The sequence below is a fragment of the Rissa tridactyla genome, chromosome 8, assembly GCF_028500815.1.
Source record: "Rissa tridactyla isolate bRisTri1 chromosome 8, bRisTri1.patW.cur.20221130, whole genome shotgun sequence".
Classification (NCBI taxonomy): Eukaryota; Metazoa; Chordata; class Aves; order Charadriiformes; family Laridae; genus Rissa; species Rissa tridactyla.
This window is the reverse complement of record NC_071473.1, coordinates 28,587,417-28,604,996: the sequence shown is the minus strand read 5'-3', so window position 1 is coordinate 28,604,996 and position 17,580 is coordinate 28,587,417. Positions and strand designations below refer to the sequence as shown.

Below are 17,580 nucleotides of genomic sequence, written 5' to 3'. Positions count from 1 at the left end.
ACCTTGAGCATAAGAGGCTAGAGGATGGGGGGCAAGAGGAGATCGCCAGAGACTGAACTCATGGTCAGTTGCTTTTTCCAGAAAGTTGAGGGATAAAAAAATGTTTCTAACAGAAACTTTCCAGTCCTTCTGATGTATGTCTGTGTAGCTGATTCAGCTTCCACAATTAGGAAAGATTTGTTGCTGCTAATTTCCTGTACATCTGCTGCGCTCTCAGAAGCAACGTCTCTCTGGCTGCAGATTAGAATCAGGCTGTCGCTGTCTGCTCTTGGGCAGTCGAGGGCAAACAGCAGCGAGCTGCGGCTGTCCCAGCAGGAAGAACAGAGAGGAGCACCCTCTGCTACTGGGCTTGGGGTTTCACTGTTGACTGAAACCTTCGACAGAGCAGAAATTTAATTTGCAGAACTGGGATCATTTCTAGATAACCTTAATTGCATCTATTTAACAATTATTTTGGCCGAGAATTTAATTCAGACTATTACTTTATTCTCTCCTGTCATTAGGATTGAAGCTGTTCCTGGTTTTTGCCACTCACTGCTTTTAATTTATTTTGTTTCCTCCTCCATATACATTACCCTCCCCAGTGAATGTATCGCCAACAAGTTAGTAACAATCTCAGATCAACGGAAGGATGAGGAAAAGGGAGAAAGTCACAGTGACTGTGAGATGTAAGTTGGTGTTGTCCAAATGTCATTTTATTCCCTCAAACCACGTTTGAATACAGTACCCGATATCCTGGCTGCAAAGGACATGTACGTTCTTTTTGCAGACACTAAAATATGTTTTAAGATAAATCCCGTGCTAGTTGTTCCACTCAAGCATGCATCTGCTCACGTTCAGTATTTGGGTTAATGAACAGTTTGGTTCTTTTCTACAATATGACGGACCAGGTACATACTTTTTAGAATAATTAGCAGCTTCGGTAAAATGGAGTTTTACAGTCTGGCAGTGCTACTATCCAAAACTTAAAATGTACATTCACCTGTGCACCAGTAATAAATATAATTGTTATTTTCATCAGGACATCTTTTGGATCCATTTTCTAAAGGCTGTCCTTCAGACTGAGTCCTGCATCTGCGTTCAAATTCTGGCTCTTTGGCTGAGCCATCAAAGATGATGGGTTTGTTGCAGTGACAACTGCAGGTGGTGTACTTCTTACCTTGCAGCTATCTTAATAGTGTGGAGATTCAGTGGGAGATTTTAGTAAATTATTTCTGTTGCTGCAGAAGGCAAAAAGACAGTAATTTCAAACCAGGGCTGGATTTGTGCCATGTGTTGTACGATTGAACATACTGTGATCAAATTAATTGCCTTGACTTAAAACAGCTTAAAGTCGGGACTCTACTTGACAGTTGTTCTGGTTAGAATTTTAAAGTTCTCTTTCATTCCCGACTACCTGCATGTGTGGGCATTTTTGCTCTGTAAACAAGGATGCTTTCTTCTGCTTTGAAAGGAAATTATTTTGGCAGAGGCACGTTCACTCACAGACTGTGGCCTTTCATGGACTTCTGTAGCTATTCCTAAACATTTCTCATGTGTATGTAGCCCTGATTGCTATCAACATCTTTCTCCTACTGTCTTTTCATGAATGGCCTGCAAGTTAGTAAGGCAGGGAAAGGGTAAGGCAGAAGCATAATCTTGACAGACCCTTCCAAATTTGAGACAAGGTCCTCGTGGATCTTAGAAATGGTGTTCAGAGGAGCCCTCTGGTCCAGCCTCCTGTGTGAGGGAAAGCTGTTGCCGACACTGTGAGGTTGGCTGTGGCATTGTCAAGTGGGCTCTGTAGACCTCTAAGGATGGAGATCTCACCATAAAGTTAGTTCAACGGGTTCTAGTACTTCACTATCCTTTGAACTCAGTTGGAAGAGAAAGCAGAGCACAGCCTCCTTAGCAAATGGATTTTAAACCACAGTGTTATGTTGATCCAGCATTTGGAGAAAGCCTGACGTAAATTTCTTTTTACCCATTGAGCTTCTGTATTGTGGGGAATCTGATGTAGAGAGAAAGATTTACAGTCTAGTCCATCTCATGATACTGGATCCAAGAAGCGTGGCCATGAAACCACGTCATTTTTTGCATTGGTTGGCGCTCTGCTTATGTGGCAGGGCTGCAAAGGCAGAACAGTGGGGAAAAAAAGGTGTGTGTAATAACATTGCCCACTCCAGTTTGTATTGTGTGTGCTCTTTGGGGCTGAGTCTCCAGTTGGGCAGTAATTCTGGGAATACAGAATTTGTCTTATGTAGAAGACCTGAGGTCTTGCAAGCAAATATAGAAACTTTGGGTTAACGTTTTGTCAGAGAAGCAAAGAATCTGGATTATATCCTTTTTGGTTTTCCTGGACCTTATTCACATGCCCTACCTAAATTACATGTTTTTGCAATTACAGATTGCAGTTGCAAAACTAATAGCCTGCAGATGCTATGCAAAAGCAGAGCTCTGCTGCAGTGAATTAGAGAAGGAGGGGAATTTCTTCATATGGGTAGTAGTAATAAAACAATTAATTCCTTTTGGGTCTTACAACTTCGTAAAATCTACAGAGATAATTTTGACAGCCTCAGCTGGAAGTTACAGATAAACTGTATTTCTGTGCTTATGTAGCCCATGGGAAGGACAGAAAATGGCAGAGAAACATAATTTTCAAATAATTTGGAGCAAACTTTTTTAAATTTTATGATACTAGGTTGATTGAGAGAGCCTGTAGAAGAAAATCTGATCCTTATCAAATGTAACAGGAGGAACTTTTCCACCAGTGCAAGCTGGGATTCTTTTTTGTCTTCACAGAAGCGCAGAACTGAGTCAACTATTCATATGCACATATCTTTTCCAGTTTATCTTGAAATTCAACTAATTTTCACAAATAACACACAAATTATCAAAGCGTTTTCAAGTCCTTAAAAGTCTTCCTATACAATTTTAACCAAAACTGTTTACTTAAACATAGAATTCTGTTCTTCACATCCTCTTACTTTGCGTTTAGGAATTTTTTTTTAATCTGCCGCCAAACCAAAATTACATCATAGCAAATGCATGCATTGTTCTTTACTTTTGGGCCTTGCAAAGCAGTTCTGCAGACAAGTTTAATTGGCTGACTTTCTGTCCAGTCTCTGCTTTCTTTTTCTTTCCTATACAAAGGAATAAAGACAAGGAAGAATATATTTATGATAGAAATAAAGTCTAAACGGGGTGTCTTCACCTCATTCTCCTTTGCAATCAGACTGGCTTTGCTGTGCCTCATCGTGTGCCTAATTAATGTACGTACACGCAAGCTTCTGCTAACTGTGATTTCCCAGAGTATGCCCTGTTCACAAGGGAAGGCTGATGGTGTTTTGTGCCTCTTATTTAGGATGTGTTGCAAGTCAAAAGTGAGATTCAAAAAGCTTGAATGGAAACGAGGGGGGTTCATCTTGGGTAATTTCAGAACGAGGGATTTGCAGAGGAATGGGGAGCTTGAGAATAGCTGGTCATTTTGCGGATGGTGTCGCTTTGTTAAGAGGCTGAAGACAGATGTTTTGGTAAGACAGAAGGTTAGTGGGCCTGTCTTCTGGAAGTGTGCTCATATTCTGATTCCTGAAGTGAGACAGGATTCTTTCTCAGAGGCCATTGGGTACGTTCTACTGTTTGACTAATAGATACATACTTCTCAGCATATTTCAGTGTTATCTTAAGGCGTAATTCCTCCTTTTTGGCCTTACAAGTTGAGTAACCGGATTGTAAACCATAAGAATAGAAAAACTGAATATTATATCAATTTTTTCCACTTTTAGATGACATATGCTTTACAGCTGCCTTTAGCGGGTCTAAGTAATACTTTGCATTGTAGTCTGTGGTGTATTAGAAGGTTGTTGTGTTGGTCTGCTCAAACCGTGATGGAGTAGTGAGATTCCCTTGCGTTTCTATTCTTGCTTTCTCAATCGTAATGTTGATCTTCTATCTGGAGGACCTGAGCGGGGTACCAAATGAAACAAAGGGCAGCAAGCTAAGCTAGGAGGCCGCAGGTTCAAACCAAGGAAAGGAAGCGATTCATACAGTAGAAGTAGACTTGAGGAACTTCTTGCCAAAATGCATTATAGATGCTATAAGTATACATCTGTTAAGGGAAACATGTAACAGACTGGGAAAGTTTGGGGAAGAGAAATCTATTAATAGCTACTCAAATATATAGAAGTCATATCTTTGGTAGAAGATACCTAAAACACTAATTGAAAATGGTTGGTGGCTGGAAGACAGGTAGGGGAAAGTGTCATATCTGTACACACTGCTTGTTTCCGTCTCAGCAAGATGAGTTGGCTTTCCTTAGAGTCAGAGGAGGACGGCAGCAGCTCGGGCAGCAGCAGGAATGCCCAGCCCAGGGCAGGCAGGAAGAGGAAATCAGGAACAGCTTCAGCAGCAGGAAAGATTAGTTTCCCTCAAGTCATTGCGAAACTGGGTACTCTGCTTTTACACCTGGAGAGATTTTTTTGTTTTAAAATAGAAGCATGTAGTGACTGCTTGTTATGTCTTGGATCTTTTGGGAGTCAAGAGCTACTGGAGAGATGATTTGAATAAATGTCTCAGCCTGAGGCGTTTAAAAATGTAAACTAGGTCACTTTAATTTGGCCTCTGTTTTATAGGTTCCTTTTGGTCTTATAACATATAACAATATAACAATATATTGTTATATTATATATATATATTATATATATAGCAATATAACATAAATTCAATCCAAAAGGAGAAAGGACAAAAAGTAATTATTGCTTTACTGATGTTTTCTGTCTCTGCTTGTGAGCTGCAGAGAAGGACACAGTTCACGGCAGGCGTCCATATCCTTAGTAGCCTCCATAACCTTTTTAGTTCTTAATCCAGAAGAGATCCTTTGCCACTGGTTCTCCTTTACACTGAGAAAACGCTTAGTGCTGACCTCCAAAGCTGAGCCCCCCTCGTGGACTTGCTGCAGTGACAAGGGAACACAGGAAACTCCTCCAAAGGAGGCTTGTGACAGAGTGAATTTTCCATTCCTCTGAGGTCTCTGGGATTTTCCCAAGGCTCTCTGACTCACAGCGAGGTGCTTTCCGGTTAGTTTAGTTTTGGAGCCTAGGCCATATCACATCTGGTAGTAGCACAGTTGGCAATAAAAGGCATTAAAGACTTCTTCATGAAAGGTCCCTCATGTGGGAACTAAACTGGATAGGAGCTCCCTCTTCTGCAGGGACAGGGACCAGAAAGTGTTCCAGAGTGCAGTTAGGTGTTATTTATAAAAAATTTTCTGGGAATGTCAGAAAAGTGTAATCTTACACTACAGGACATTTTATTGACTGTGGGATTGAGCTATTTCTGGTAAAACGCTTAAATAAAACGCATATCTCATCACTTCATTGCTGCGTGCAAAGTATAGGCTGTAAAAAACACCTGTGCACAGAAACACTGGGATTGGAACAGCATCGGTGTGAATAGGAGCACTTTTGGCAAAAATAAAAACAGAAAAAGAAGCTCTATTCCCACCGCTTCTTGGAGCTTTCCTGTTATGGGACAGTTTGCCCTCCCCCCTGCAGTAGGCTTCAAACTTAGAAAAGTAATTAAATTCTATTATTAGGGACTGGGACTTGAATTCTCGATCACAAACTCTCTTTGGTATGCTGCAAAATCAAACTGTGTTAATACATGCTAGCTAACCTCAAGTTTAATATATGCAGAACTCTTAACTCTCACAAACTAAGTTAAATGGTTATTGTTAAACCCAAAATAGTAAAGCTACTGGGGCCTCCCAGGGTGGGCTGTCAAGAGCTGGTGCAGAGAGGCTGAGACCTTGTGAATTTTTATTGCGGCTTTTCTGTGGATTCCTTGTCGTCATTATCCCATCTTTCACCCGCTCCCATATTCATCTTTGCATGTCACGGATTCTGTGTAAGGATCCATGATGGGGTGAGTAAATCCATTTGGAATTATAAGGTCCACCTTTAAAAAATAATAGAAAGGAAAAAAAAGGCACATCAACTTTAAAAAACAAGGCAGCTTTACAGTTCACGGTATAATAAGCAAGTACTGTAGCTGTGAGTCACAATTTGTGTAGAGGTTTTAACTGGTTTCCTCTCTTTTTTTCTCTTCTTAAATCTACCACTATGCTTTTCAGACATAAGGGTAAGACCGAACTGGTAGGACAGTGGTCATTTCAGAGGCACCCTCCTCTCTGTAGTGACTGCCCTGTTTAATGCACTCTGGTAGAGAGAGCAATATTGCAGGAACTTCTGGCATGTTCAGATGGACCAGCGCTGTATCCAGTGTGGTGTATCCTCAGGATGCCATATGGTTGCCATCACCCAGCCGAATCAATGGTGAAATTATACAGCCATTTCCTCTACAAATTTGTAAACTTTCATACACGTCCTCTTTGGACTGACAGAGGAAACCAGAAACAGATATGCCAAGACCTGATTCTCATTTACACCATGAGCTGGGCGATGTGCTTGGCAGTGTGAGGAACTCCTGGGGTAAATGAGAATCAGCCCCTAGGCCACAAGTGCATTGCAGTGAGTTCTCTTCCCTGGAGAACAGCCTCCTTTTGTGACCAGAGAGCTGCTGAAGTTCAGCCCTGGCTCTCTTCAGGGTCGAGTTCCAGCTTCACAGGTACTCTTTCCCAGTTAAGAGTCGCGTGCCAAAGGCTGCGCTGCTGCTCGGTGCAGGTTCCCTGCAGGTGGCCTGTGTAGGAGATCAAGACAGAAACCTCACATCGCTGGCAACAGCCAGACAGTCTGAAACAATTACTTTGAGATTTTCAAAAAGTGTGAAATCTATGGTTTATGAAAGAAAAGCTGGCTCATTGGCTCTGTCAGCCCAGGGGTTTAAAAAGTCCAGCTCCTCAGAGGACCTGTGCTGGGCAGTCTCTGCAGTTGCATGCAGCTTTTAGGGCCTGTGAAGGCACATTTTTGTTTCACGATCTTTGTATGGCCAAAAGCATAAATCTAAAGAAGGTCCAGTGTCATCTCATTGACCTGAAATCCCTGAAGGTGTTAAAAAAAATAGGTTTGCAAGACGCTACGTGCATTTGATGCACAATTTTTTACAGTCAAAACCCCACTTGCCTTCTATCTGTTTCATCTTGAGATCACTGGGCGTGGTTGGATAGTTAATAGATAAGCTTTTAATCTATCAGGATACATTGAACCCTGCCAAAAGCAGTGCCATTAAAGACAAATATTACCCACAGCAGCTTTGGGGAGCTGCCAACACTTCAGTGGGATGTAGGAAGCTCCTTCCTGTATCAACAGTGGTTGTAATATGGTCGTGGAATCACAGCGTGAAGATTCAGGCTGGAAGAGACTGAGGCATGATTCCCTCCGAGACCTCTTAGTCATAAACAGAGATGAAAAAATGCCCAGCTACAGTGTTTGTTTACTGTAAGAACCTTCTGAAGCTGCCTGGACAGAGTACCCTTTGGCATGCCCAGGCACTCGGCTCTATTTGCCCACTTTGCTCTGGCAACTGTCTTTGTTAGTTGCGATATTCTAGCACAGAGCTGGTCTCCAAGGCAATGGTAAAGATCAAATCTCCTCATCAAGGCAAATTACGCAAAAAGCACATTAAGGTTTTTCCATTGGTATTTTAATCCAGTCTCCTTGGAGCTTTTATTCCTGTAAAGTAACAAATGTCACTTGTTTTTGAAAACATTATCCTTAGTTTGTCAGAGGTGGATCTGTAAAACGGAGAGCAGGCTCGTTTGGACGTCTTGACAAAGTCTTTGTGAGAAGTGAGTTAGGGCCTGTTTTGCAGGAGGGGAGGCATGGCTGCCACAAGGATCACACCTATACTTCGCAAGGGTACGTGCTCCAAACCACTGGGAAGGGTCAGAGGCATGGCTTGCCCTTCAGTAGCATGAAAAACAACGTTTGCGTGGGCAGATGTGCTAAATAAATTGTAATAAAGCACATTTAAATCAAGTTATGTCAATTATTTTCTAGTTGGTAAAGCTTTTGCCCGAGACATTAGGAAAGGTCTTTGAAAAATACTTACCTTTACCTCAGTACAGCAGCTAAGAGGGTAAGAAAAATCTAGGGGAATTGATTTGACAGATAAGTAACCTCAAGGGTAGGAGGAAAGACAGCTCATGCTGAGAGTGCAGAGCCTTGGCAGGTTTGGAAATACGTTCCTTTGTGTCCCGTGTCGCTCAGGCATCCCTCAAATGCATGCACATCTCCTCTAAACATTCCCCATAGCACTGGTAACATTTTCCTCCATCACGGGCACGTTGCAAGGACTAATTCCTTTGTGTTTCTTTCAAACACCCAGAAATGGAGGAGGAGCTCTGCAGATTGCCCATAGCTAGGTAGCATATTGCTCCCCGAGGAAGCGTCTGTTGCTGGGTGTAGTGTTGCTGATAAGACATCCATTGCAAAAGCCAAAACAAGCAATATTGCCAATTCTAATAATTTAAAAGCCAAGAGTCCAGCTTATGAAATTATGATAGTTTAAAAAAAAATAAAAAATAAGACCCTTGAGTAGCATGTTTACTCTCTGTTTAATGAAACTTTGTGGTATGCAGTGATGATATTTTCTTTATGTCCTTTAACTATGAGATTTAGAAACAATTATTTTCTTGTTTAAAAATGAAAGCTAAGATGCTTGCAAGTTGTCACGCATCCAGGTAGTAGAGACTTTGAGAAGCATACCATGTGTCATGAGACTCAGTCTGAAGCTGCAGGAGCAGCCAGTTTTGGAATAATCTAGCACAGTGGAACAGGATTTCCATTGCCAGTTGACTGGGGGGGTTAGAGATACATGAGGCTCCAAAGCTAAATCCCTGTTAGAGCCCTGACAACACTGATCTTATGCAAGAAGCCTTAAAATCTTTATTGCAGTTCCATGTGTCGTCGAGTCCAGAAGCAGATCAACAGGCACTGAAATAGCCAGCAGAGATTGTAAGGAAATTCATTCTGCAGGGGCACTTTATTTCTAAACATTTACAACTCTGGTTAATTATATTCTAATTATATAGTGCTCAGAATGTTTTATGGTGGCAAGGACTTAATAAATATGATTATTATAAGAAGTTTAACAAGTAACAGCTTCAGACTTTATCCCCAGGAAAAAATGTGTTTCTGTATCCCAGCTCATTAAATTAAGGTAATACGTTTGTGGCTGGATTTTTAGTATCTATATCTATATTTATCTGTCTGCCCCTCTAATCTGGCTTCAATATCACCGAACTGTAGAGATACTCAAAAGCAAAATGAGAATGGTAGAGCTAGGGTCTCGTTTGAAATATTGTCTTTCCAGGCTGATATTTTTCCAGTCATTCTGCCAGCAGCCTCAGGTCTGCATCGTCTATTTAAATTGTCATCTCATCTAAGTGCAAATCTTGGCCCAAGCTAAGGCCATCTGTTGTTGGGTAATAGTCGTGATTTATTCTGCCTCTGGTTGACGTTCATGCTCATGGGCCAGATGCTGACTTGTAAGATTTGCTTTTATTCATTTTCAGTTTTATACCATGTGTTAATATTACAAACAGCGTTTTAATTTTAGATATTTTTGTCTAGCGCTTAAAATTAGAGATGAGTAATAGCATCAGCCTCCCCCTCTGGGATGCAGTTCAGCATACTTGAGAACAGGACAGGACAAAATATTTTACATGTTAGAAATACATTCAAACAGTGTTTCTAAATGTTTAATTTCACTAAGCCATATACTCGCCTATGTTGCATATAAATAGTTAGGTATTGCTTTCAAATGAAAGTTGGGGGCTATTTGAAGACTTTTGGACTCAAGAACGCTGTAGATAACTGTAGATAGCTAAGTTTTTTAAGGCAAAATATTTATGATACTCTGCAGCATACCAGCTGTTATCTTTGCCTTCAAAGTAGAATGATGGTAATTATGAAACTTTGTAAGTTAGGTGTGATTGTCAGACGGACACTCCTGTGTATGAAAGCTAAAAATTATTAGGGAGATGGGTAAATCTCCCTAATTGCAGGTTTTAAAAAATGGCTCTTTTTAGTAGAGATGGGCAATACCCAACTTCCAGAGAGTCTGTGCATCTTGCGCATTGGCTCTCGGTAGCAGTTTGAACTTACGGCTGACTGGCTTTTTATATGTCTGCTTCTCCAAAGTTAGTGTTGAAACACTGGGGAGTTGTGCGGCAACTCCAAAGCATATTTGGATACACAGATGTGAGTGTAAATTAGTTCATATTCATTATTTCACTACGCTGTGGGAGCAGGAGTCTGGGTTTTCCCTCCCACGCTGTTCCAACTGCTCCAGTAAAACAGAGGAGTAGCAGGTGAATTGATACATGAACATACCACTTGGGTGTGTAGTTGTAGGAGACATTTCAGACTCTGGAAACTAATGGGAAGTTAATGTCTTGGGTAGCACAACAGCTTCATCGAAAATGGTTCTCTATGCACTTTGTTTCAGATGCAGTGAGTTGATCTTGTCGGGCTGTGTGAGGAGGGTTTGCTAGTAACAATGCATAGATAATAGGTATCAAAGTTTTTGTCTGACCAATTTCTGTCTCTAAAAGGATTTTGTGTGGCTGAGCAGGATGTGTTGGGCTGCCATGATGCGTGCAAAATAAGTTCACTTCACTAGGTTAGAATTATAATATCAGCATTTTATGTATCTGTTCTCCTTCTTATATCTCTTTGATTTTGAATGTCTGTAATTGTGGTCTAGAAAACAATGCTCCTTTTGTTTCTCTGAATCAGGGAAAGAAGACTGGGTGGGATTCATTTAATACAGCTTCAGGTGTTTGGACATTGGTTGACTGGTCTGAACTGGACCTCATTATCGTGATACTCACTGGAGAGCAGCAGGCTTCTCTGGGGCTCCTGTCATGTCCTGTGCTCTCTTAGTGTAGGGCGAAATACCTGCTGGAGTTGCCCCCTTCAATTGACTGGTCTACCAGAAAATGACTTGGTGGTTTTGTTTTAGGCCAGAATTATGAGGAAGCAGTGCAGATAGTGGCGAGCTGCTCATTTCTTCTTTGCGGCTCTTGAAACATCATTCCCAGAAGTCTATAATGAGTTGCTATTAAATCTGCGTCCTGTTATTTACAAAAAAATGGCTTCTAGGTGAGGTGGAACTAAGAAAGATGAATTTTACATCTCATTTTCAATACAAGGTTTAGAATAAAGTAATGTTTTCAAGCAGGTCAGTTCGGTGGAATCTGAACCTGCCCAGCAGTAGTAGTGCACAGTTTGTCTGCATTGTAGTCATGGAAATGAAATTTGTTAACTGCAGAGTCAGTCTGAGCCAAGTCTTTGAATTTAACCATGACAGAGGAGATGCAGAGCTGGTAAAGGCCAAGTCTGAGATGTTTGCACTGCCTCTGTAGTTACCGTAGGACCCTCATGAGAAGTTGGCACTGCCAGTGTCTGTCCCGTGGACTGCAAAAAAAGAATCACAGGATCATCAAAATGGGTAGAGAAATCCTCTGGTGGTGCCTAGCCCAACCTTCTCCTTGAATTGGAATTGTTGCTGACACTAGATAAGGGCAGCCGTGGCTTTGTATGGCTGGGTCTTGGAAACCTGCAAGGACAGAAATCCCCTGACGTTGTGCTGACCTGCTCCAGGATTGCACCATGCTCTAGGTGAAAAACTGTTTCTGAATGTCCAGCCTGAACCTCCCGTGTTGCAGCCAAGAAGGTAATGATACAGGAGGCAGCTGGGGAATCTTCCTAATTTTGTTGCTATCCAGAAATTTTGAATTTCAGTCATGACACTGCTGTTAGTTTCTGTAGAGGTACTCTGATTGTAAAGTCTTTGTGATAGTTCTTAATACATTTTATACATACATTAAGTAAAGGTGCCATTACCATTAATACGCAAAAACAGTCCAGCATCAATCTTCAGATATGTTACAGATTCACAGGTGATCATCTGTGTAGTACTTGTGTTTTGCTAGGTAATGGTGGTGTAGATTCTCAGAAGCATTGAAAAAGAAAAAAAAAACAGGATAAGCATTTTTTAAGTGATGTTAAAAATAATCATCAAATCATGACAAGGACATTGTTACAATATGGGGTTTTAATGGATATCTTATCTTTGGCCTGTTCCCTTGGGAACACTGGATTTCAAGAACAGTTTTTCTGTAAAGTTCATCATCTGACTGAGTGTTGTCTTAATCTCAGTGGTTGGGCTAGGCACCACCAGAGGTTTTCTCTACAAATGAAATGGGAATTACATATGTAGTCTGAGAATTATACCAGAGTGGTTTTATAATTTTGGTACCAAGATGTTTTTAATTACAGCCATTTGTTGAAGTAATGTTTTCTTCTCATGGTCAGTCATTTGGTTTTTTGGGGGATTTTTTGGTGGGAAAAAAAGGGAGTGATATTTCTGCAATGTATCTACAGAATATCTTGATATATTTAACACCCAACTTTATGTGTAACTTAGTTCCCTGAATCTTAGTGTTTAGATATTAAAATGGGGAAAATACAGTTATGCTGACATTAAGAAGTTAACAGCTCTATGCTGAAAGAAGTCTAATTCCATCTGCCAAAAAGATAACCTTGACCAAAAGCATGAGATGTTTGTATGCCTGTTCTTATCCTTAACCAGGGAGCTGAAGGGCTGCATGGAAAGTTTCAGATTGCTGAGTTTGTAAAATATCATGGGAGTTTTACAAATGGGAAAGCATGAAATGGGATGAGAGCATCAAACTTGTTTCCTCTTTTTAACCATATGAGATAGGTGGCTGGGTCTTGAAAAGTGAAAGGCGGATGTTCAGATTTGGTTTTAGGACAGTTGCAAAAAGTACTTAATGAGTTGTTCTACACGTTTGATATCGTGGCACCTGCTGGCTTTTGTTCTCAGAGACACTGGGAATGAATTTGGCATTGCTGGGAATGGGAAAGGGGCAAACAGAGGCTGTGAAAATAAACCTTTCCATTAATTCTTTAGGGCCTGGGAAAGATACTTAGTGATTGGCAGGTTTTTGTTTTGCTTAGAGCCTGAGTTAGAAATTTCAACTCAATTTCTTAATTATGTAAACACAGTCTTTTGCTCCTAATTATTAGGAAGCTTCCCTCAGTAGTCTTTCTTTGGTCCATCTAGATCAGCATAGCACGGTAATATGGGAGATGGCTGGACTAGTGCTTTGTGTTCTGTTACTTCTCTTGATAAGGGAAGAACCATATTTTCCCAGGTTAGAAGTTGAGCAATTTGAGTTCAGCAACAGCAAAAAAACCTGAAGAGAGGCTGCAATTTTTTTGCAGGTCAGGTCCATATCCAGAGTGTCTCCTGCAGATGCTGCTTCTACTGCTAAAACCCAGGGTAGTTAGTTTGAGCACGGCTGTCTTACAGCAGCACTCAGCCACCTCACAGCTGAGATAAGCTACTGGAGCGCAGCTTTGCTGTCAAACTTCCCTGCTAGGTTTTGTCAGCAAAGCTTATATTTCACACTCCATCACAACCCTGACTGATACAGTCCTACTGCACAAGGTGTGTGGTATAGAGCTTGACATAGATATAGCAAGATGTCATTTATATATAAAGCAGACAGCACTGCAAGTAAATGCACCATTTCAGCAAAGCCTTTAACCACATGTTTAAATATCATTGAAGTCAAGTTAAATTGCTTTAATCATATATATAAGTTCTCTGTTGAATGAAGGCCTGATAGGAGTTTCCATCTCTTTCCACACGGTCAAGGCTTTTTCATATTCTGCTGCATGCAGTAGGGATCTCCTCTTGGTTACACAGCATGAGCAATTGCTGTGACTTTTGGAAGACTCCCTCAACGATTTGAACTTGTTAAGATGTTTTAAATAGTCTTATGTGGAATGCCTGTAAGACAGAATGGAGAGGAATTTTCCCGGCTTCGTACTTCCAGGGTAGATTTAACACATCTTTTCCCCTGTTTTCCAGGACCACCTGTTATTGCCAGCCACCACACATAACAAGACCAGAAGACCAAAGATGTCTATAGTGTTGCCAGCTGTAAACATCAATGGTAAGTCCAAAACATGAAAGAGAACGATAGAATTATTTCAATGCGATGTGCCTGACTTGTATATAGAAACCAAACTTAGACCAAATGTCTGTCGTTATAGCTTTGAGAAAGAAGTCAAACTGGTCATTACTGGGCTGTAGTTGCCAGGGTCCCTGCTGGAGCTGGGGTGCTGGCAAATCACCAGTGCCTGGTCACCGAGACTGTAACAAGAGGCTACGTGCCTTGGCCGGCAGTTCTGCAGTATCTCATTCTAGCTCCTTCAAGGACTCAGGGGTGGTGCCGTCCAGTCCCAGTGATTTACACACAGCTGATTAAGGGTTACTTGAATGTGATCTAGCTTCTCTAACTTGGTGGCTGCAAAGATCCCATGTAGTGTGGAGACTGTCCTCATTCTCTCATTTGGGTTCCTCCTATGCCTGCTCGACAGGGCAAATTCCTTGGCCTTACTGGTCTGTTAGAGCGCTGACTGCCTTCCATTGGCTTCCTCAGCTGTTTACCACTCTGTTATACAACACTCACTGTGAGTGGGACCTCTCTGCAGTGGTCAGGATTAATAATCATCATGTTACAGTGCTGCAGGACAGCAGAGGAAGCAGCCTTGCACTAGAGTCCCAGGCTTATTAGCGAACAGAAATGTTCTTGATCTGCATTTTAGTCCCACATGAGAGATAGGACATGAACTGTATAAATGTATTATTAATTCATATGGTGAGGAGCTGCCAAGTTAGGACATGTTTGGGGCACAGGGTCACTGTCACAGTCACCAAACGCATTATGAACCCTCTAACAGTGCAAACTTTACTTTCTGAATATCTGTGCACGTAATGCTTTTTTAAAACTTACGTGTTTTACAGTACAAGTGAATCATAAACCCAAATGTTTTTGTTAAATTCAAGCATGCCGAAAACATTGTCTGGTGATGTAAATTTCCGTAAACTATGGGAAAAAAAATCCGTTCAAGCTTTCAACATTTTGATAATTACATTTTCCCATGCAGTACAGTAAGTCGAGTGTGATAATCTATAACCAGCTGTGTTAGGGGAATTTTTATTAGATGTATCAGAATTATTTTTGGCATTTATCTGCCTGAAGCTCCCTTTTCATGTCCATTACAAAAATCCTTTTCTGGCTGAGCTGAATTATCACGTGCAAATGAGCACTTTATCACTTGAAGAACAAACACGATTTCTAAATTACGAAGTATTTCTTGTAACGTGTTGCTGAGTCTTGTTTTACTTGAAATAACTTTTCAGTTGTTGAAGTAAGTATAATTTGGAAAATACACATCAGAATCCAGTGACAAATCTTATCGTTCGTTAATAATGAAACATTGTGAAATTATAGTTACTTCAGTTCCTTGGGATTTTTCTTCAGGACATCAGCATAATCCAGGAAATAAAATAATGTCCAGGGATTTGGGCAGAGATGTTGAAACAGATGAGACACAAGCATAGCATTAAGTAAACAACGACATCAAACACAGCTTTCTCTGTGACACTCAGCCAGGTATTAGGAAAAAAATTACAAGATGCACAAGAGCCAGTAGGTAACTTGGCTTGATTTTTAATTTGATTATTAGTAGGTTACGTGGAGGAGACAATTCCCTAAAAAGTTCTGTCTGGAGAAGAACCCATTTCTCTCCTTTGAGAACATTGCTCCTCCACCCTCGCCTCCGCAGGAAAGGAACAAGCATCTGGAAGTTAGCTGACAACAAAGCTTTCCTCCCAGCTGTCTGCTGTTCTTTTAAGCCCACCTTAATTCTTTGTCCACCTGCTGAGATTTGGCTGCTAGAAGAGGACAGGTCTCCCTGGGAGGAATTGGGAAAACTTACAGTGAAAGAACTTGTCCTCTCCTGCCTGTTCTCGTGTCTCAGCCAGATCTCTGTGGACGAAGGGAAGCCTTTTCCTCTGCCACTTACTCGCCCTTCCTTTTTGCTACCACAACCCTGGCAGAGGAGATGAAGGGAATGCAACTGAAGTGGCCTTTGCTTTGAAACTTTTTCGGAACTTCATTTCTTCCACTTTGTGCAGCTTTCTTCTGCAGGATCTTTTATTTTTCTGTGTACTAAAGTTAACCCATGACACTATTTACAAACATGAAACAGCTTGCAGTTCAGTCGAGAACCCTTTGAACTGCTTGAACAGTCTTTTCCCAGCAGGACTGTCATCCTTTTCTGATTGCGCTTTGATTGCTTGAGTGCCTTCTGAGCTCTGCTAGAGACTCTGCCTTTAGCTGGCTTGAGCCCTTCCCAGCACCAGCTGCAGGAACAGAGAACAGGTACGGACAAAGATTAGGAAGTAAAATGAGTTGTCATTCACTGTCCTACATCACTCTGCATGGAGGTTAACAACATGGTTCTGTAAGATGGGCCTGGCAGTTTTCATCAGTGTACAATGCAGAATCAAGTTTACAGTTTGAAGAGTTCTTCTTGGAGGGAAGAGTTGGGGCAAATCTGGCCAGGGGCAGTGCCGGTACTTTGCAGCTAATGGCAAATCTCAGCAGAAAATTTTGTAGTAGACGAGTGTGTGTATGTGTGCATTCAATAAGATGGAAGTTTAAGAGAATATTATTGTACAAAGCAATAACGGTACTTTATTCATTTTCAAGATAAAAACTTGATAAAAACTATGGAGTAGTTGTATGTTGGAAAAGAGTAAAAATGGCCATTACCTTATGACTTCCTCTTATGTGCTTGTGCTCCTGGTCGGCTTAGATTGCCCATTCCCCTCTGTGAGCATGAAGGTAAGCGATCAAACTCCCCATTGAGGGCTTCTCTGCAGATGACAGAAACATGTTTAAGTATTTAAATATGTTTAATATGTTGACATATGTTAAATATATTTAAATATTATTTTTAAAAAAAAATGTAGTAATTCCTTACATGTTGGCAAATGTAACCCCTCCCCTCTTGCCCTTTTACCAATTCCTTCTTCCCCACCCTGTTCCAAGCCCCTTTCCAAGCTTGCTGGGCCACTCCCCGCCAGTTCACAGCCAGCACTTACTATCAGCTCCTCCATTTCTGCCTCCCCAGATGCTCTTGCTGCCCTTTACCCTCCTGCCATTTCCCTGCTGGCTGCTGTCCCTCAGTACAGCTCCCCCGTTGGTCCCCACAGCCACCTATGTCCATGTTTTGACGTGCCTCTGCCCAACAACAAAGCCCCAGCATTTGTGGACGCAGGTAGCACTCAGAAAATTTGCCTGATGGTACCTTAAGGACCTTAGGGTTGGTAAGCCTGGAGGGAAAAAAGAACTGGGTAGTCGTCGTCCCACTGTACATGGTTTTGGGGGGCACCATTGGTGTGGCTTTACTGAGAAGTTATTCCAAGAAGAAATATCTCGCAGTTTCTCGTGGGAATGAAAGCCAACTGCAAATTACAGTTAAACTCCAGCTTTTGTTTTTAAGCAAGTCATGTTTGTTATGCTGGATTGCAGCTATTATTTTAGAAATCTAACTATGCACTTGAGACCAGTTAAGTCTCCAGTAGATTTCATTTCTAAATTTGCTTTTATTGTAATTCAGAGTCTTGTTGGCTTATTACACCAATTCCAAATTGACGTATAGGCGGTGCCTCTCTTGAAGTTTAAATGAAAACATCTGCCATTAGCCTTGTATTTACTTAACTGCTGTAAAAAATGCAGTGGGTTATAACGTC

General features: G+C 41.3%; 1 protein-coding gene across 5 annotated transcripts in view; it reads left to right on the top strand.

Annotated features, from left to right (window-relative positions):
* The window catches only part of ATF6 (activating transcription factor 6), a 94,281-nt gene that overhangs the window by 60,376 nt on the left and 16,325 nt on the right, over positions 1-17,580 (top strand). For all 5 annotated transcript variants that reach the window (XM_054210538.1, XM_054210536.1, XM_054210535.1 and 2 more), the window contains exon 18: positions 13,843-13,927. In XM_054210538.1, coding sequence (XP_054066513.1) covers positions 13,843-13,927 — 85 coding nt within the window. The remainder of the gene's footprint in view (positions 1-13,842; positions 13,928-17,580) is intronic.